Below are 15041 nucleotides of genomic sequence, written 5' to 3' on the forward strand. Positions count from 1 at the left end.
TTACAAACTATTAATCTATCTCTGGATCTGCCAATTTTTGAACTCCCCTCTCATGTATGAAATTCGTGCTCAGGAGCTTACGAGAACTGAGTGAGATTGTGTTTGACCTTCAACTTTTCGTGGAAAACATTTGTTCAAATTTTATATGTATAATTGTTTTGAAAATCAATCATTTAGGAAATAATTTTCTGGTACAAAATCAAGCCAATTGACAAAGATGAAAAAATGTAAAGAATTCTGAGACTAAAATAATCTAAAATTGAAGAATCTAAACTTGAAATAATTGGCTTTGGAATGTTTAATGATCAAGTTACTAAAGAAAAATCAAACATAAAAACACTCTACAATTTATTTTTGTGGTTTGAAATTCAAGCTCTGGTGTTTTGTTCAAAACGTTTTTCCCGGTGTCCATCAAACATTTTCGGGTTTCTCGGTAGATTCAAATTGCCTTATTTTCCCCGATTTTCCCGTTTTTTTTCCGTTTTGTTGGCTACCCTGAAAATGTTTGATCAGTTTATCGTTTTTTATCATTATGTTAAATGACTGTTATGTCCAATAACTGTCTGCTAAACCAGTTATCACCATGTTCGAGTGCTGTTGGCAGTTTTGGTTAAAATTTCTTCAATTACATCAATACTCCTCAGAAATCAGTTGCACATTTTTGAGATTTTATTTTTTGTTCCGCAGAAATCCTCTTCGAATTTTTGGCATTGTTTTTTGATTATTTTTGAAGGGATGTTTTTTTAATAAGGGTTCCAGAGATACGAGATCATAGAAGGGTATAAACATTGGATGTGGAAGGATTTACAGGACCAGGGAGGTGTAGGGGAGGGCAGCGGCAGCAGCATACGGGTAACCAGCAGCATAAGGCAGGGCAGCAGTGTAAGCAGCGGCAACTGGGGCGGCAGTGTAGGCAGCTGCTACCGGAGCGGAGTAGGCGGCCAGAGCAGGCGAAGCCACAAGTGGAGCACTGTAGGCACTGTAGGCAGCTACTGGGAACAGTGGCTTGGCGGCGACGCAAGCGATGGCCAGGACGGCGAAGAAGATCTAAAATATTACGGTGAGAGAAATCCCATTAGAACCAGAGATCCCAAACTCAACCCGAAAAACTTACCACTTTGGCGAACATGTTGAGGCTGGAAGTGGTTTTTGGTTTGGTTGCAGTGACAAACTGTGCCTTTCCCAGCGCTCAGGACATGATTTTATACTGATTGGCTAGCCCCCACGCAGAGTACCGCGAGGAATACCAGATATCGGCACGATACGCACTCGGGCTGCTCCGAAAAATGCCTTGACCTTGTCCTAGCTTACGTGTGTCAGTTCGGAATCGAAGCCGATTGCGAACCGCCACTCAGCTTCAATTTAAATGGTCATATTGTTTTGCACAAATCGAATTCATATGCGAACACAGTGACAAACCATGTGCGCACGTTGCAATTCGATTAGGATGACATCGCCGTCCGTCCATCGTGTTCGTCTCCGGTGGACTACAGTTGGACGGATGGACGGATGGACGGACGGACGACAGTCGCAAAATTTGGATCGAAATTAGCATACCTAAATGGCCAACGCGATTTGATCAGCTGTGTTGGACGACGGACGTCCGAACCTCTGCGCGGCATGGTGTTCTGAAATGAAGTTTCTGCAGTGTGAAAGACGAACATTTGGAGAATCTCACACATCTGGGCCACTGTGGAATGGTTAGTGTGACTTGATTTTCTCGTAGTGGGCGAATGCATTGATGAGATTGCTTGATTGCTCATCGACGAGAAGAGGAAAATTGCTCGCTACTTGAAATGAATACAAGCACAGCAATTTCCATCAGTAGTTGAATATTCTGGGATTCATTTGACAGGTTTTGAGGAGATTAAAAGACTTTTCCAAGAATATTAGATTTGGTGGGTGTAAAACAATCACATGCACTTGTATCCCTAGGAGCCCCGGGATCAACAACATCTAAATGGATTTTCGGCTATATCTCAGTGATGGCTCAACCGATTTTCCTTCCACGTATCTCATGTCCATTCCTCAAGTTTTGAACGGGTTGAAAAAACTGTTCCTAGGGGTGTTCAATTTCCCCTAGAACAATCGAACAAATACATTTTTTTGTTAACTGGAATTGCATGAGAATCATATCAAATCTTATCGACTCAGATTAGTTACTCAGACTAGTTACTCAGATTCGAATAATAACAAAAATAACATAAGTATTTTAGAAAAATATTTCGAGCATCCCCAACGTGGCAAATTTGGGCAGAAAATTGACTTCAAACTTTTTGCATCAATTGTTCATTCCATTCAAATTGCATGGGAGCCAAAAAAAATAAGCCAACCTTCTACGAATTATGTTATTATTTTTGTTGGACGAAAAAATCACCTTAAAATACCGTTGGAAAGTATGAAAACAGTAGATTGTTGTGGTTTTGTTCAACTCAACACCGACCAAAATGTTACTTACACCCCTTTGCGTTTGGGACCTTCAATTATAATTAAAAAAAAAAAACTATTAGTTTTTTTAACCTTCGGGCTGTCGCGCTGTTGTACTTTGTACAACAGTTGTGATTCGTATGCTATCATTTTGCAACAAAGATATCTATTGAGACCAAACCAAAATGTATTCCTCATGAATCTTCTTAAGAACAATACCCGACAGTTTTTATTTACAGTATGGCCCTTTATAATACGGTAAAATCAACAAATGTACATGGAAGTCGCATTATAATGAACGCACTATATACGATTCGAGTAAACTACAGTTTGAAATCGGTATATCTCAAAATCCAGATAATATAGAAACTTGGGGTATTAAGTAAAGTTGTTCTGAAGGTGAAGCTATATCTGATGATACCTCATTTAATTCGGAATTTGACCGCTAGGTGGCACTAGTGGGCATGGAAGTTTAACTTTTCTTTTGCAGATATTTCAGGATCTTGACCATTTAGAAGGATGGCGTCTTCGGCAAAGTTGTTTAGTAAGTTAAGGGCTACCATTGTTTGAGCTAGTTGATTCAAAATTTTGCCACTAGGCGGCGCTAGAGAACATGCAGTTTTTGTTCGCAGATATCTCAAGAGCCTGATCACTTAGAAATATAGTGTTTTCGGCAAAGTAGTTCAGCAGCTAAAGGGCTATCATTATTTTAGCCAAGAAATAGGATATTTTGCCACCAAGCGGCGCTAGTGAGCATGAAATTTTTGTTTTGCGGATACTTCAGGATCTTGAATTTTTAGACAGGCACCTTCGGCAAAGTTGTTCAGTAGCTCAGAGACTATTATTATTTTACAAAATCTCGTACTTTAAGTATTAAACAAAGAAAGAATGTGAGCTACTGAACAACTCTGCCGAAGACGCCATCTTTCTAAGTGATCAGATTCCTGAGATATTTGCGAAAAAATGTTTTATGCTCACTAGCGACGCCTGGTGACAACATTTTGAATCAACTAGCTCAAACAATGATAGTCCTTGAGTTACCGAACAACTTTGCCGAAGACGCCATCTTTCTAAGTGGTCAGGATCCTGAGATCTGCGAAACAAAAATTTCATGCTCACTAGCGCTGCCTAGCGGCAGAATCCTGTATTTTTTGCCTAAAATAATGATAGCCCTTGAGCTTCTGAACAATTTTGCCGAAGACATCATCTTTCTAAGTAGTCAGACTCCTAGGATATACGCAAAACCAAAGGTGTTGTACAAAGTACAACGCGCGACTACTCGCGTTACAAAAAATCGCGCGACGACCGAAAGGTTAAAATCATTTGAATATTAATCAAACTTCAAAGTGAAAACATGTAATTTTTTCGGTATATATTAGATTGTACGAGTTCAGTGAGCATGTTTGAGCAGTAATGTTTGAGCAGTAATATAAATAATACACTCAACTGTTTTAAATAAAAAAAAAAAAAACCTACGAGAAACCCTAGATTTCATCACGTTTTCCTATTGAACAATGTTCAAAGCAATGTCATGTAGTTTTTGGAATCAAAATTTCTTTTACTAAAAACTACGAAAAAAATATTGTTTTAATTGTGTGCCTTTAACCCTTAAAAGCCAAACCTTGAATTTTCAAATGGTTATTCAGCAGATCAAGAGCTATCTGGCGATGAAAAATCTAATTGAGAATTAATCCACTAGGTGGCGCTAGCAACATTTTTTCTTCAATTGTCTGTACCTTATGACCCTTATCAGCTAGAAGGTTGGTGTCTTCGGCAAAGCTGTTAAGCAGATCAAGGGCCACTTGGTGGTTGGGGGTCTGATTGAGATGTCATCCGCCAGGTGGCGTTAGTAACAAAAAGCCTTCAATATTCTCTACCTCAAGGTGTCATAGTTGTCATGTTTGAGTTACGCATTGGTAATAATTTCTGGTTGGCCATACATTGGCGCCGATATTTTTTACCTCAAGATAGCCCTATATGCTGTATATATTTACCGAAGACACCAACCTCCTAGCTGACAAGGAACTTGAGGTAGAGAAGATTGAAGATTTCTTGTTACTAGCGCCACCTAGCGGATGAACTTCCAACCAGACTCTTTACCGCCAGACAGCAATTGATCTGCAGAGTAGTTTTTCCGAAGACACCAACTTTCTAGCAGCTGATAAGGGTCTTAAGATACAAGGATTTTGAGATACATACATATGGTCGGCGTTAAGTCAGAATGAACCATATGACATTTTTAATATTTTGAGAAAAATGGGTAAAGTCTAACGCTTTGTAATTTTTGAACTCATTAAAATTTTAGTTCAATATTTCTACACATCTTTGTGTTACTTTCTAACAATATAATGGAGCGGTTCCATTTGAATTCCAATGTCGGTTTACTTTTGTATTTTTTGATTTGGCTGAAATTTGGCATATGCTTTCTTTATACCCAAAAATGCCTATTTCATCGGTTCGCCATTTTTACCCTAGCGTTACTTTTGAGAAGGGCCTAAGAAAAAAAGCCTTAATAATTTTCAAACAATTAAAACTCAGATACTATTTGTCTGATCGGTTTGGTGTCTTGCGCAAAGTTTTAGGTTATTGTTGGGACTATCTGGAAAAAAATAAACACTGTAAAAAAAAAATTTGTAATTTTTTATATATCGAAAATAAAGCTTAAAAATCAATTTTCTCAAAAATCGTATTTTTGATTTTTTTTATTTTTTTATATGTTAAAGTAGACAAAAAATGAAGTCTTTTGCACAGTGGGTCAAGATGGAGAAATCATGGCAAAAAAGTTATGATTTTTTGAAAAAAGGTTAATTTTTGAAAATGGTCATAATAAACTTTTAAATATTTTTAAACTCGATATTATGAAAGTACGCAAAATTTACAACAAAAAAGGTATACGGAAAAATCAGGCTAACTTTTACCGTTTTAAAGATACAGCGATTTTAATACAAAATTATGATATAATTTTCAATTTTCGGTCATTATAATATAACTTAGAAACGGTTTTTCCGATCAGTTTGGAGTCTTCCGCCAAGTTTTAGGTTATTGTTGGGACTATCTGGAAAAAAATATACACTGTAAAAAAAATGTTGTAATTTTGTATATAAAGAAAATAAAGCTTAAAAATCAATTTTCTCAAAAATCGTATTTTTGATTTTTTTTATTTTTTTTTATGTTGAAGTAGACAAAAATGAAGTCTTTTGCACAGTGGGTCAAGATGGAGAAATCATGGACAAAAAAGTTTTAAGCTTTATTTTCGATATATAAAAAATTACAACATTTTTTTTACAGTGTATATTTTTTTCCAGATAGTCCCAACAATAACCTAAAACTTTGCGGAAGGCACCAAATTGATCGGACAAACCGTTTCTAAGTTATAATTTATTGAAAATTATTAAGGATTTTTTTCTTAGGCCCTTCTCAAAAGTAAGGCTAGAGTCAAAATGGCGAGCCGATGATGCAAAAAGGCATTTTTGGGCATAAAGAAAGCATGTGCAAAATTTCATCCAAATCAAAAAATATAAAAATGAAATTTGGGAAAAAAGTCGTCATTTTCTATGGAACCGCTCAATGTGAAGTGACAATCGTTAAAAATCATAATCCAAACCAATGATAGAACGATTTTTTGATGGACTATGTGTACTTGGTCCACTCTGACTGAACTAGAGATCACCGTTCAGTGAGTTGGTTCACTCTGACTCAACAATTTCTAGGAAAATAATAGAGATGGACGGGTTTCAGTTTTTTCAAACCTGAACCCGACCCGTACCCCACTTATTTTATTTCTTCAAACCCGGACCCGACCCGAACCCGAGACCAAAATTGAAAAGCAAACCCGGACCCGACCCGAATCCGAATAAATGTCTCTGTTCAAACCCGAACCCGACCCGAAACTCGAAATTATTTGCTAGAAAAACCCGAGTTCTAAAAGATGGCAAATTCATCATTTCTGATGCATAGGGTAGCTTTCAGGTTGTTACGCTTTTCACGATTCTCAGCAAGCCCTACCCAAACCCGATTTTTTTCAAGCTCGAATCCGGCACGTACCCGATAATTTTATAGCCTTTAGCCTGACCCGAACCCGAACCCGGAAAATTTTAAATTTTCACACCCGTACCCACAACCCGTCGGGCTCGGGTTCGGGTTTCGGGTTCGAGTTTTTAAGCCAAAAATCGTGTGCTCTTATGCATTTAAATTACATAAAAAAAGAAACCTCAAAGTTTGAGCCAAAAATATTAAGATTTAAAGGAATTTTTAAGTAAGTTTAAGACCTTTAGTGAAGTCTACATAACTTTGTTATTTTTTAACCAAAGCTATTAGCATCATTCTTTTCAAAATTATTTTTTGAAAAGTTTGATGACCACTAAAATTGTCTAAAATCAAGACTAGCCTAGTTGTAGTTTGAAATAGTTGTCTCCAAAATATTCCCCAGTTTGCTAAAGAAATTAATTTTGCTTTTCTATAATTTTGTGGAAACTCAGCCGATTTCAAATACTTTTATATGATTTTGTTGCCAATTTAGCTATTTTTAACACTGTATACAACACATCAGATTATTATATTAGTTATTAAGCAAAAACTGCTAAAAACCTTGTATTTTTCACGAAAAATACCAAATTTTCGGAATTTTTTTCCTGGTTGAACAGATAAAACCGTTTTTTTCTCATTTTTTAATCTTTGTTAAGGTCTTAGAAATTTTTTTTTATTGAATTTTATGACAAAAACGTATTTGCGTTTATTGAAAATATGTGCACTTTTCAAATCATAACAGTAAACTTCAGCTAAATAGTAAAAATGTTGATTCCAATTAAAAACAAAATTTAAAAAAATCCTAAAAAATATATTTTTTTATGAAAAAAATCATGTTTTTGGGCTGGTTTTAAAGAACAACTTGGGTTAAACTATTCTTAGGAATGAATTGTGTTGTATACACAGTTTGAAAACAACTAAATTGGCTTCAAAATCATGTAAAAAAATTGGAATTTGTTGAGTATTCATGAAGTCATGATCGAACAAAAATGAAGTGTTTGATAAGAAAAAACAATATTAGGAGAAATTTACTTTTAACTAAGACTTAATTCGATATAAAACTAATTTGAAATTATTTAAACTTTTAGTAAGTTTAATTTTGAAAAGAGTGATGCTGAAAGCATTAAAATTGATTGGAAATTAAAAAAAAAAAGTTATGAAAACTTTGCTGAAGGTCATATTTTATAACACCTTCAATTCGCTGGCGCCACCTTAAAATACTTATAGCTTAAACTTTGAGGTTTTTGTTTTTATGTGATTTGAATTCAAAAGAGCGTTTTGGGAGATTTTGAAAAAGCCGCACCCTAATGCACACTAAAAGATCTTTAAATAGCCAGTCTATCTAGAGTTATTGAGCTGAAGGCACTTCCTAGTTTCATCTGATACGCTTTTTGGTACAAATTCAACAATGGGAAATCATTCCAAGCAATGAAATATAGTGTTTGTTCATTGTTTCAAGACACCAATGAACATGTTTGCAGGAAGAAACATTTTTTTTATTGAACTAAAAGTTTTCTTTACTTAAAACCAAATTGTTTAAAACTGTTTGCCTAGGAATCATACTTTAACCCAATAACATGTAGTTTTTTCGACATATTTATTTTCAATTGTGGAAGCCACAGTGAACATGTTTAGGAAGGAATGGGATATTTGATCACAATCCGAATTTCTTTCAATTAAAAAAACTACGAAAATCCCCATTTTTAACCTCTAACAGGTGAATCAAAAGTCATAGCGAAGGCATAATATTTATCTACATGAATTGGCTTGTAGAAATCCAATAAACATATTTGCTTAGAAACCAAAAAAAATGTTCACACTCATTTTTTTTTTTCTTTATTCACTAAAAATTACGAAAACCTTTCTTTTAACAACTGTTTATTTTCTGTTTATCTAAATTAAATGCGATGTCTTGTGACAAATTTTATTTCGAAAAAAAAATTAATTGCATTGAATTTTGATTTACAGACAAACAGGCTTGAATAAGGAGAATGTTTCTCAGATTTTAAACACAAGAAATTTGGAATGTAATCTTAAATTACTATTTATGCTCATGGACATCTTACAGATTGCTTTGAATGTTGATTTTCAAGCAAGTAAAATAAAATTTAGATCGCAATTAAAACTTCCTGCTGATCCTGCTTTAGAATGTTAACTTGATCTCTACAATCAAATCATCAAAAAAAATGACATGTCATTGCTAAGTATTTCAATCAACAAACAGTTTAAAAACTAGGATTTCTTCAATTTTTTTAATCAAAATAAGTTCTGAGTGTTATCTTGCATTTCTATTTATCTGAAAAAAAAAACAAATGTGTTCTCTAGACTACTGCATCATAATTGATGTCGAAAAAACTAGATTTCAGTGCATTGATTTTTTAGTTCATAAGCAATCGGTTAAGAAAAGAGGTACAGTACTGGGCAGAATAAAGTACGCAACTGGCTGTTTTTCATACAAAATGGTCAAGTTTGGAAGTCTGGATCTCGGCTTCTAGTGATCCAATCAGAAATAACATGAACTGTACTCAACTCGAAAGTAAACAATATTTGAAACAAAAATTATGGATTTATTGAAAATTTTACTACTTGTCTTCTTGTCTTCTTCTTGTCTTCTTGTCTTCTTGTCTTCTTGTCTTCTTGTCTTCTTGTTCTTGTCTTCTTGTCTTCTTGTCTTCTTGTTCTTCTTGTCTTCTTGTCTTTCTTGTCTTCTTGTCTTCTTGTCTTCTTGTCTTCTTGTCTTCTTTGTCTTCTTGTCTTCTTGTCTCTGTCTTCTTGTCTCTTGTCTTCTTGTCTCTTGTCTTCTGTTTTTGTCTTGTCTTCTTGTCTTCTTGTCTTCTTGTCTTCTTGTCTTCTTGTCTTCTTGTCTTCTTGTCTTCTTGTCTTCTTGTCTTCTTGTCTTCTTGTCTTCTTGTCTTCTTGTCTTCTTGTCTTCTTGTCTTCTTGTCTTCTTGTCTTCTTGTCTTCTTGTCTTCTTGTCTTCTTGTCTTCTTGTCTTCTTGTCTTCTTGTCTTCTTGTCTTCTTGTCTTCTTGTCTTCTTGTCTTCTTGTCTTCTTGTCTTCTTGTCTTCTTGTCTTCTTGTCTTCTTGTCTCTTGTCTTCTTGTCTTCTTGTCTTCTTGTCTTCTTGTCTTCTTGTCTTTTTGTCTTCTTGTCTTCTTGTCTTCTTGTCTTCTTGTCTTCTTGTCTTCTTGTCTTCTTGTCTTCTTGTCTTCTTGTCTTCTTGTCTTCTTGTCTTCTTGTCTTCTTGTCTTCTTGTCTTCTTGTCTTCTTGTCTTCTTGTCTTTTTGTCTAAGAAGCAGACCCTAATCTATTGGGTATTTATTGCTAAGTAGTGATGTAATCATATGTAGGGAATACCATCCAAGAGTATATCGGTTAAGGTATAGAATTTTCTTCCAATTAGATACAATGTATCTGTAGCAGATAATTCAGAGATAATTCAAATAATCCACTTCCATGAGAAGCGGTAAGTTCTGCAAAGAGAAATGCAAATAGAAATTCAAGCAAGTGAATCCTCCACTAGGAGCAGAACACAAACAATCACCGAACCAAATTACACTTTACGTGCCCAGCCCAGATCTACCGTTCATCTTAACGACGTTTTCATTGTTACCGAAAATAAACGAATCCGTTATTTTCGCTAAGATTCTTAGGCAAACATTAAACAGAGAGTAAAAATCAACGTGATGTAATAAAATTTTATTGCATTCTCTCGATCCGGTGGAAATACTAGAGCAAAGAGGCTAATTGGCCGCCCAGTTAGAACGAGCAATTCCCTAATACTGACTGTTCCTCCTCTTTTACGAACCCCACATACGTGTAAACTGCCAGGCAATCACTTAAAAAGCTAGCGATGGTAGTCCCGAAGTGCGGTCAGCACGCTAATTCAACATTCCGTGCACGTTTTATTGTAATGTTCGCAACCGAAGAGCAGCCATTCTCCGCAAGCAGGTCGGCGGTTTTTCGACGGTCGAACGTGCTGCTCCTTGAGCTCGGTGAAGCTCGAGGACTCGAGGCGAGCTTTTTCGAATTTGTCACAGTCGACGCACTTTGACTCAGCACCGGAAAGGGGAGGGGTTCGACTCGAGCGAAAAATTGTGCATTTCTATCATATAAATACTGCAGTGCGATTAGTCGAACAGTATCAGTTTCAGCTCAGCTACAATCAACTAAACTTGCCTTAGTCGCAACCAACCCCCCAAAACAATCAACATGTACTCCAAAGTTGTGGTAAGTTTTTAATTCAGCTAGTTCCTGAGCGGAGTAATCAATTTCTCTTTTTCGTTTACAGATCTGCCTGGCCATCTGTGCCCTGAGCTCGGTTTCCGCCGCTGTCGTTCCAGTTGCTGCCCCCTTGGCCGCCGCAGGAGTCGTTGCCCCCTATGCCACCTCGTACAATGCGCACACTGTGAACCACAACATCGCCGCCCCCTACGTAGCAGCTACCCCGGTTGCCGCTCCAGTTGTTGCTAAGTACGTTGCTGCCCCAGCTGCTTATGCCGCCCCTGCTGCCTATGCTGCCCCAGCTGCCTACGCCGCTGCCGCTCCAGTTGCCAAGTACGTTGCTGCCCCGGCTGCCTATGCCGCTGCCCCAGCTGCCTATGCTGCTGCTCCAGCGTTCGCCGCCTACAGCGCCGCTTACCCCTACCCATACCTGTTCTAAGTCGGCCACTCCTGCATACGAAAGCGATGGAAATGAGTTCTAGTCATTGATATGGACACGCCAAGTTTATGTTGAAAATAGCTGAACTGTTGATTGAGAATAGATGAATTTATAGTAATGCAATTTGAAATGGTTATTTGGCTTTCGAACAATATCCGAACTAACAAATTTGAAATGACAAATTCGATTCGACGAAGTCGATTGAACAAATTCGAATCAACAAAATCGAACTCACAGGATCGAACTGGCAAAATCGAATCGAAATCGATAACAAAATTCAAGATTACATCGTTATCACTCATGAGAGACTTCTCATCCCAATTGAACTCACATAAAGTTCGTACAAATTTCCCACCAATGGCGTCTGCAAATGCAGCACCGTTTCAGCCGTCGCAATGATCAATGTTTTCGGAATGTGTCATAAGCGCTGAATGTTCATCTCATCAAAAGCTTTTTCTGTGCCCGGCATCGAAACGGGGGCATGCTTCTCCATCGCATACGATCCAGCACGTGCCCCCTTGTTATGATTGATTCGAAAATTTACCCCTCTGCGATCTCCATCTTGCATCAATCAATTTCCTCCCGGACCGGACCCGGACGTTCTGGAGGAGGTGGTTCTCGCTCCACCTCAAAATGTACAAAATGTATAGTTGAACGCGTGCTACAAAGTGAACCGAAGAAATTCGTTTGCCATACGGTGGTGTGGCAAATTCGACTGGGAATCAATTTTTCAACTATTGAATTGTACTTTTAGCTCTCGCCGTCGTCGTCGTCGTCGTTGTGTCTACGATATCTTCTGTAGACTCCAAGAGGGGATGCGGAACGCTTGGGTAGAATAACGTTAGTTCGAGTGAGAATCGAAATAGAATCGATTATAGGAGGATTCTTTCATATAATTATCAATGTTGGCAAGCTGGGATTTGTTTTGATTTATTGAATTCTATTGGCCTGTTACGGTCGTCATGTCTTGTAAAGTTGTACTGTTTTTTCTTCTTACTATCTTATTATAATCATTTTCTTCTTCATTATCATCCTGTCCTTCTTCTTTTTCTTCTTATCAGCATTATATCTAGACAAACTATTGTTGTGCACCAACTATTTTCTATAAAAAACTTAGTCTTATTTCAGGAATACATTAAATTGACTTGTTACGGTCGCCATGTCTTATATTGTCATGGTCGTCATTGCTACATGAAAATTTCTTTTTATCTTCATTATAATGTTTTTCAGCTTCTTTTTAGCATTATCTAGCTTTTTACGCTAGCTGAAAAACAACAAGGGGTGATTCAGATTTGACATTTCTTGCCAACAGATTTTATAGTTAGGTCTTAGGAGGCAATTATTCGTTTCAAATTATGAGATAATATTAGGTGCCTAGCTCAGATAATCTTCTTCCTCAAGACCGTAGTGCCAAATAAATGGATAATGTTTGACGCAATGAATGAATCATATACCTATTTATCTTATGAAAAATAGTCATGTCATACTAAATGGATTGATAATTTTTATGTGATGAATGAAGAGCTTCGTAATTTTTGGCTCTTGAATATAAGTTGAAACTCGTTAAGACTAAATTGATTGTTAATCAAGGATTAACAAAAGTTGTTGTAAAAGGTTATATTCGCTAAACACATTCTCACTGATTACTAAGAGGGATAAAATCTATGGAATCTTGAGCATGAATTTACCGTAATACTATGTGTAATCTTTGACAAAGGTCTTGCCATTTCTTGGTCAGGAAATCTAGGCGAAAATGGGCAAGGAACTGTAACAATAACGGGAAATAGTTTTGAGTAGCAACAAAATTGATAGAAGCATAAGACATTTTTTTTTTGCAAAATCTCACATAATATTGCGTTGGACTTTAGCATAACTCTCGCTCTAGATTATGTGGTTTGATGTAAATATTTATAAAAGTAGAACTGCATGCATGCATTTCATTCCATCAATGTTAGCCCAAAAATTCCCTCTCATAAGCATTGTATTGAATTGTTGAATTGTTGCCGTGCGATATCTTCAACTGAAATCAATTGCTTAACTTGTTTTCATATCAACTGAATTAAGTTTGTAGCTGATAACAGTATCACCAGATAAGCACCTATCATCACTTCATTCCAACCTAAAATAGAAAGGAAAAATATTAGAAAAAAAAAATGAAAAATATAGTAATTTTGTTTTTCAGAAAACAGGAGTGGAAAAAACTCTGACATAACATCGTCAACATTAGAAATTTTCATTTTCACAAAGCTTGATAAGATTGAGCTATAAAAATTATGGTGCATGCAAGACATGTCAAAAGGGGGTGTTTCAAATATTATAGCAGGCTAGCGTAGAAAGCTGGATATCACCTGGGAGGGAGAAACCAATACAAAATTTCTATACGTCATAGTGAGCCGGGATTCCGCTGTCACGAAAAGTCACTGTGAGCCCAGATCTCAAACATTGGACTAATATGGAAAAAGCGCGTAACTGATTAAAAAACATTTTCGCATTTCATCAAAAGTGACAAAAATCGAATGAAAATCAATTCATGCACACATTGCAAGTAATGTCACGTGAGCGCCTTTCAATCGGATTGAATATAAAGCACTGAAAAACGCATCGTTTTACTTTTTCCAATAAAAATGAATATTTAGTGCATAGAAAACTGTGGCCCCTTTTCCATGTTTGTCAGGAAAAATCGAAAGTACACAACAAAAGAAAACTAGCGATTTTTCCCAAGCCTGCCTTGATTGTTGTTGGCAAGCTGGAGTTATCTTGCAGTTCAAACAAACATTGTTCTGTATTTCGTGTGTAGTATCGGTGCCTTCCTCCCAGGATATCACCAATGTTGCGAAGTTTTCGGACAAATTCACGTTGTTTTCCAATCACACAGCGTAACAAAAATGACATTTTTGCGTGTCTCGAGGATCAAATTATATGAGAAGCAAGCACTGTACTAGGAATCTGTGGCAGATGTACTGTAGAAATTATTTGAGGACTAATTGTATGAGACTTTGACGAAGTTTGCGTTGGAGCTATTCCTGAAAATGCCCTTTGTAATGTTCGATAGAACCAATGAAGAAAATCAAGAAGAATGTAGAAAAAAATCCAGCATAAATAAATGGAGGAATCTTCTAGAGACTTTCTGGAAGAATCAGAGGAACTCCATTGAAATCTCTAGTTAACATGATTGGAAGTATGCTTGAAAGAGTCCAGAGATGCAAAGTCACGAAAAATTCTTGATCAAATTGATTGATTATTTTTTGGAAAAATCCCTACAGGAACGCATTTAGCTAAAGATTACTGGAGTATCTCTTCGAAAAATGTATTGAAATATTTCGGGAAAAATCCATACAGTAATCCTTGAAGTAATATTCGCAGAAACTCTGAAAGGAATACCTAGATTAGTTCTTTCAGGCATTTTAAAAAGGTTCATATTCAGCACGTCATGTACATTCGTAGTGTATTGGGATCAGTTTGACTAATTATAATGATAAAATCTCTGGAAAAGTTGCTGCAGGAGGATGAAGAATTTGTTCAAGAGTTCCCAGTTAAATTCGTAAAACAAATCATATCGAATTTTCTTGAAAGAATTTCATAGTGAATTCCCAGAGGAATTGTTATAATATTGTACAAAAGTAATCATTAAAAACTAGAGCATGGTTTCCCAACCGGTGGTCTGCGGACCCCTAGGGGCCGTGACAATTTCCCAAGGGGTCCACGAAGCCATTTGTAAATAACTGTCATTTTTCTTGATTGAGGGATACATGTGAGAAATCCCTCACTTCGTTCGTGTAGAAGATAAGAATATAGTAATGTTATAGTTTTAAAATATAACTTATTTTATTCTTGTTTTAAATACGCGAATAGTAATAAAAATATGCCATACCACTCTATAAATAAGAGATTGTAAGCCTTATACTATTGTAATTAGAATTGGAATT

The 15041-nt window shown here is 36.3% G+C and overlaps 3 protein-coding genes across 7 annotated transcripts in view; 1 reads left to right on the forward strand and 2 right to left on the reverse strand.

Annotated features, from left to right (window-relative positions):
- Window positions 1-15041, reverse strand: part of LOC5578803 (furin-like protease 1) — an 826626-nt gene that overhangs the window by 710825 nt on the left and 100760 nt on the right. The gene's annotated exons all lie outside the window — the stretch shown is intronic.
- Window positions 576-1269, reverse strand: LOC110679436 (vitelline membrane protein Vm26Ab-like). Its single transcript, XM_021854008.1, has 2 exons — window positions 1115-1269; window positions 576-1047 (listed from the first exon to the last, which is right to left on the reverse strand). The coding sequence occupies exons 1-2, from the start codon at window positions 1127-1129 to the stop codon at window positions 805-807; spliced, it is 258 nt and encodes an 85-aa protein (XP_021709700.1). The 5' UTR covers window positions 1130-1269; the 3' UTR covers window positions 576-804.
- Window positions 10567-11238, forward strand: LOC23687962 (cuticle protein 19.8). Its single transcript, XM_021854007.1, has 2 exons — window positions 10567-10682; window positions 10744-11238. Exons 1-2 carry the CDS (start codon window positions 10665-10667, stop codon window positions 11113-11115), a joined length of 390 nt encoding a protein of 129 aa, XP_021709699.1. The 5' UTR covers window positions 10567-10664; the 3' UTR covers window positions 11116-11238.

The sequence above is a fragment of the Aedes aegypti genome, chromosome 3 (assembly GCF_002204515.2).
Source record: "Aedes aegypti strain LVP_AGWG chromosome 3, AaegL5.0 Primary Assembly, whole genome shotgun sequence".
Lineage (NCBI taxonomy): Eukaryota > Metazoa > Arthropoda > Insecta > Diptera > Culicidae > Aedes > Aedes aegypti.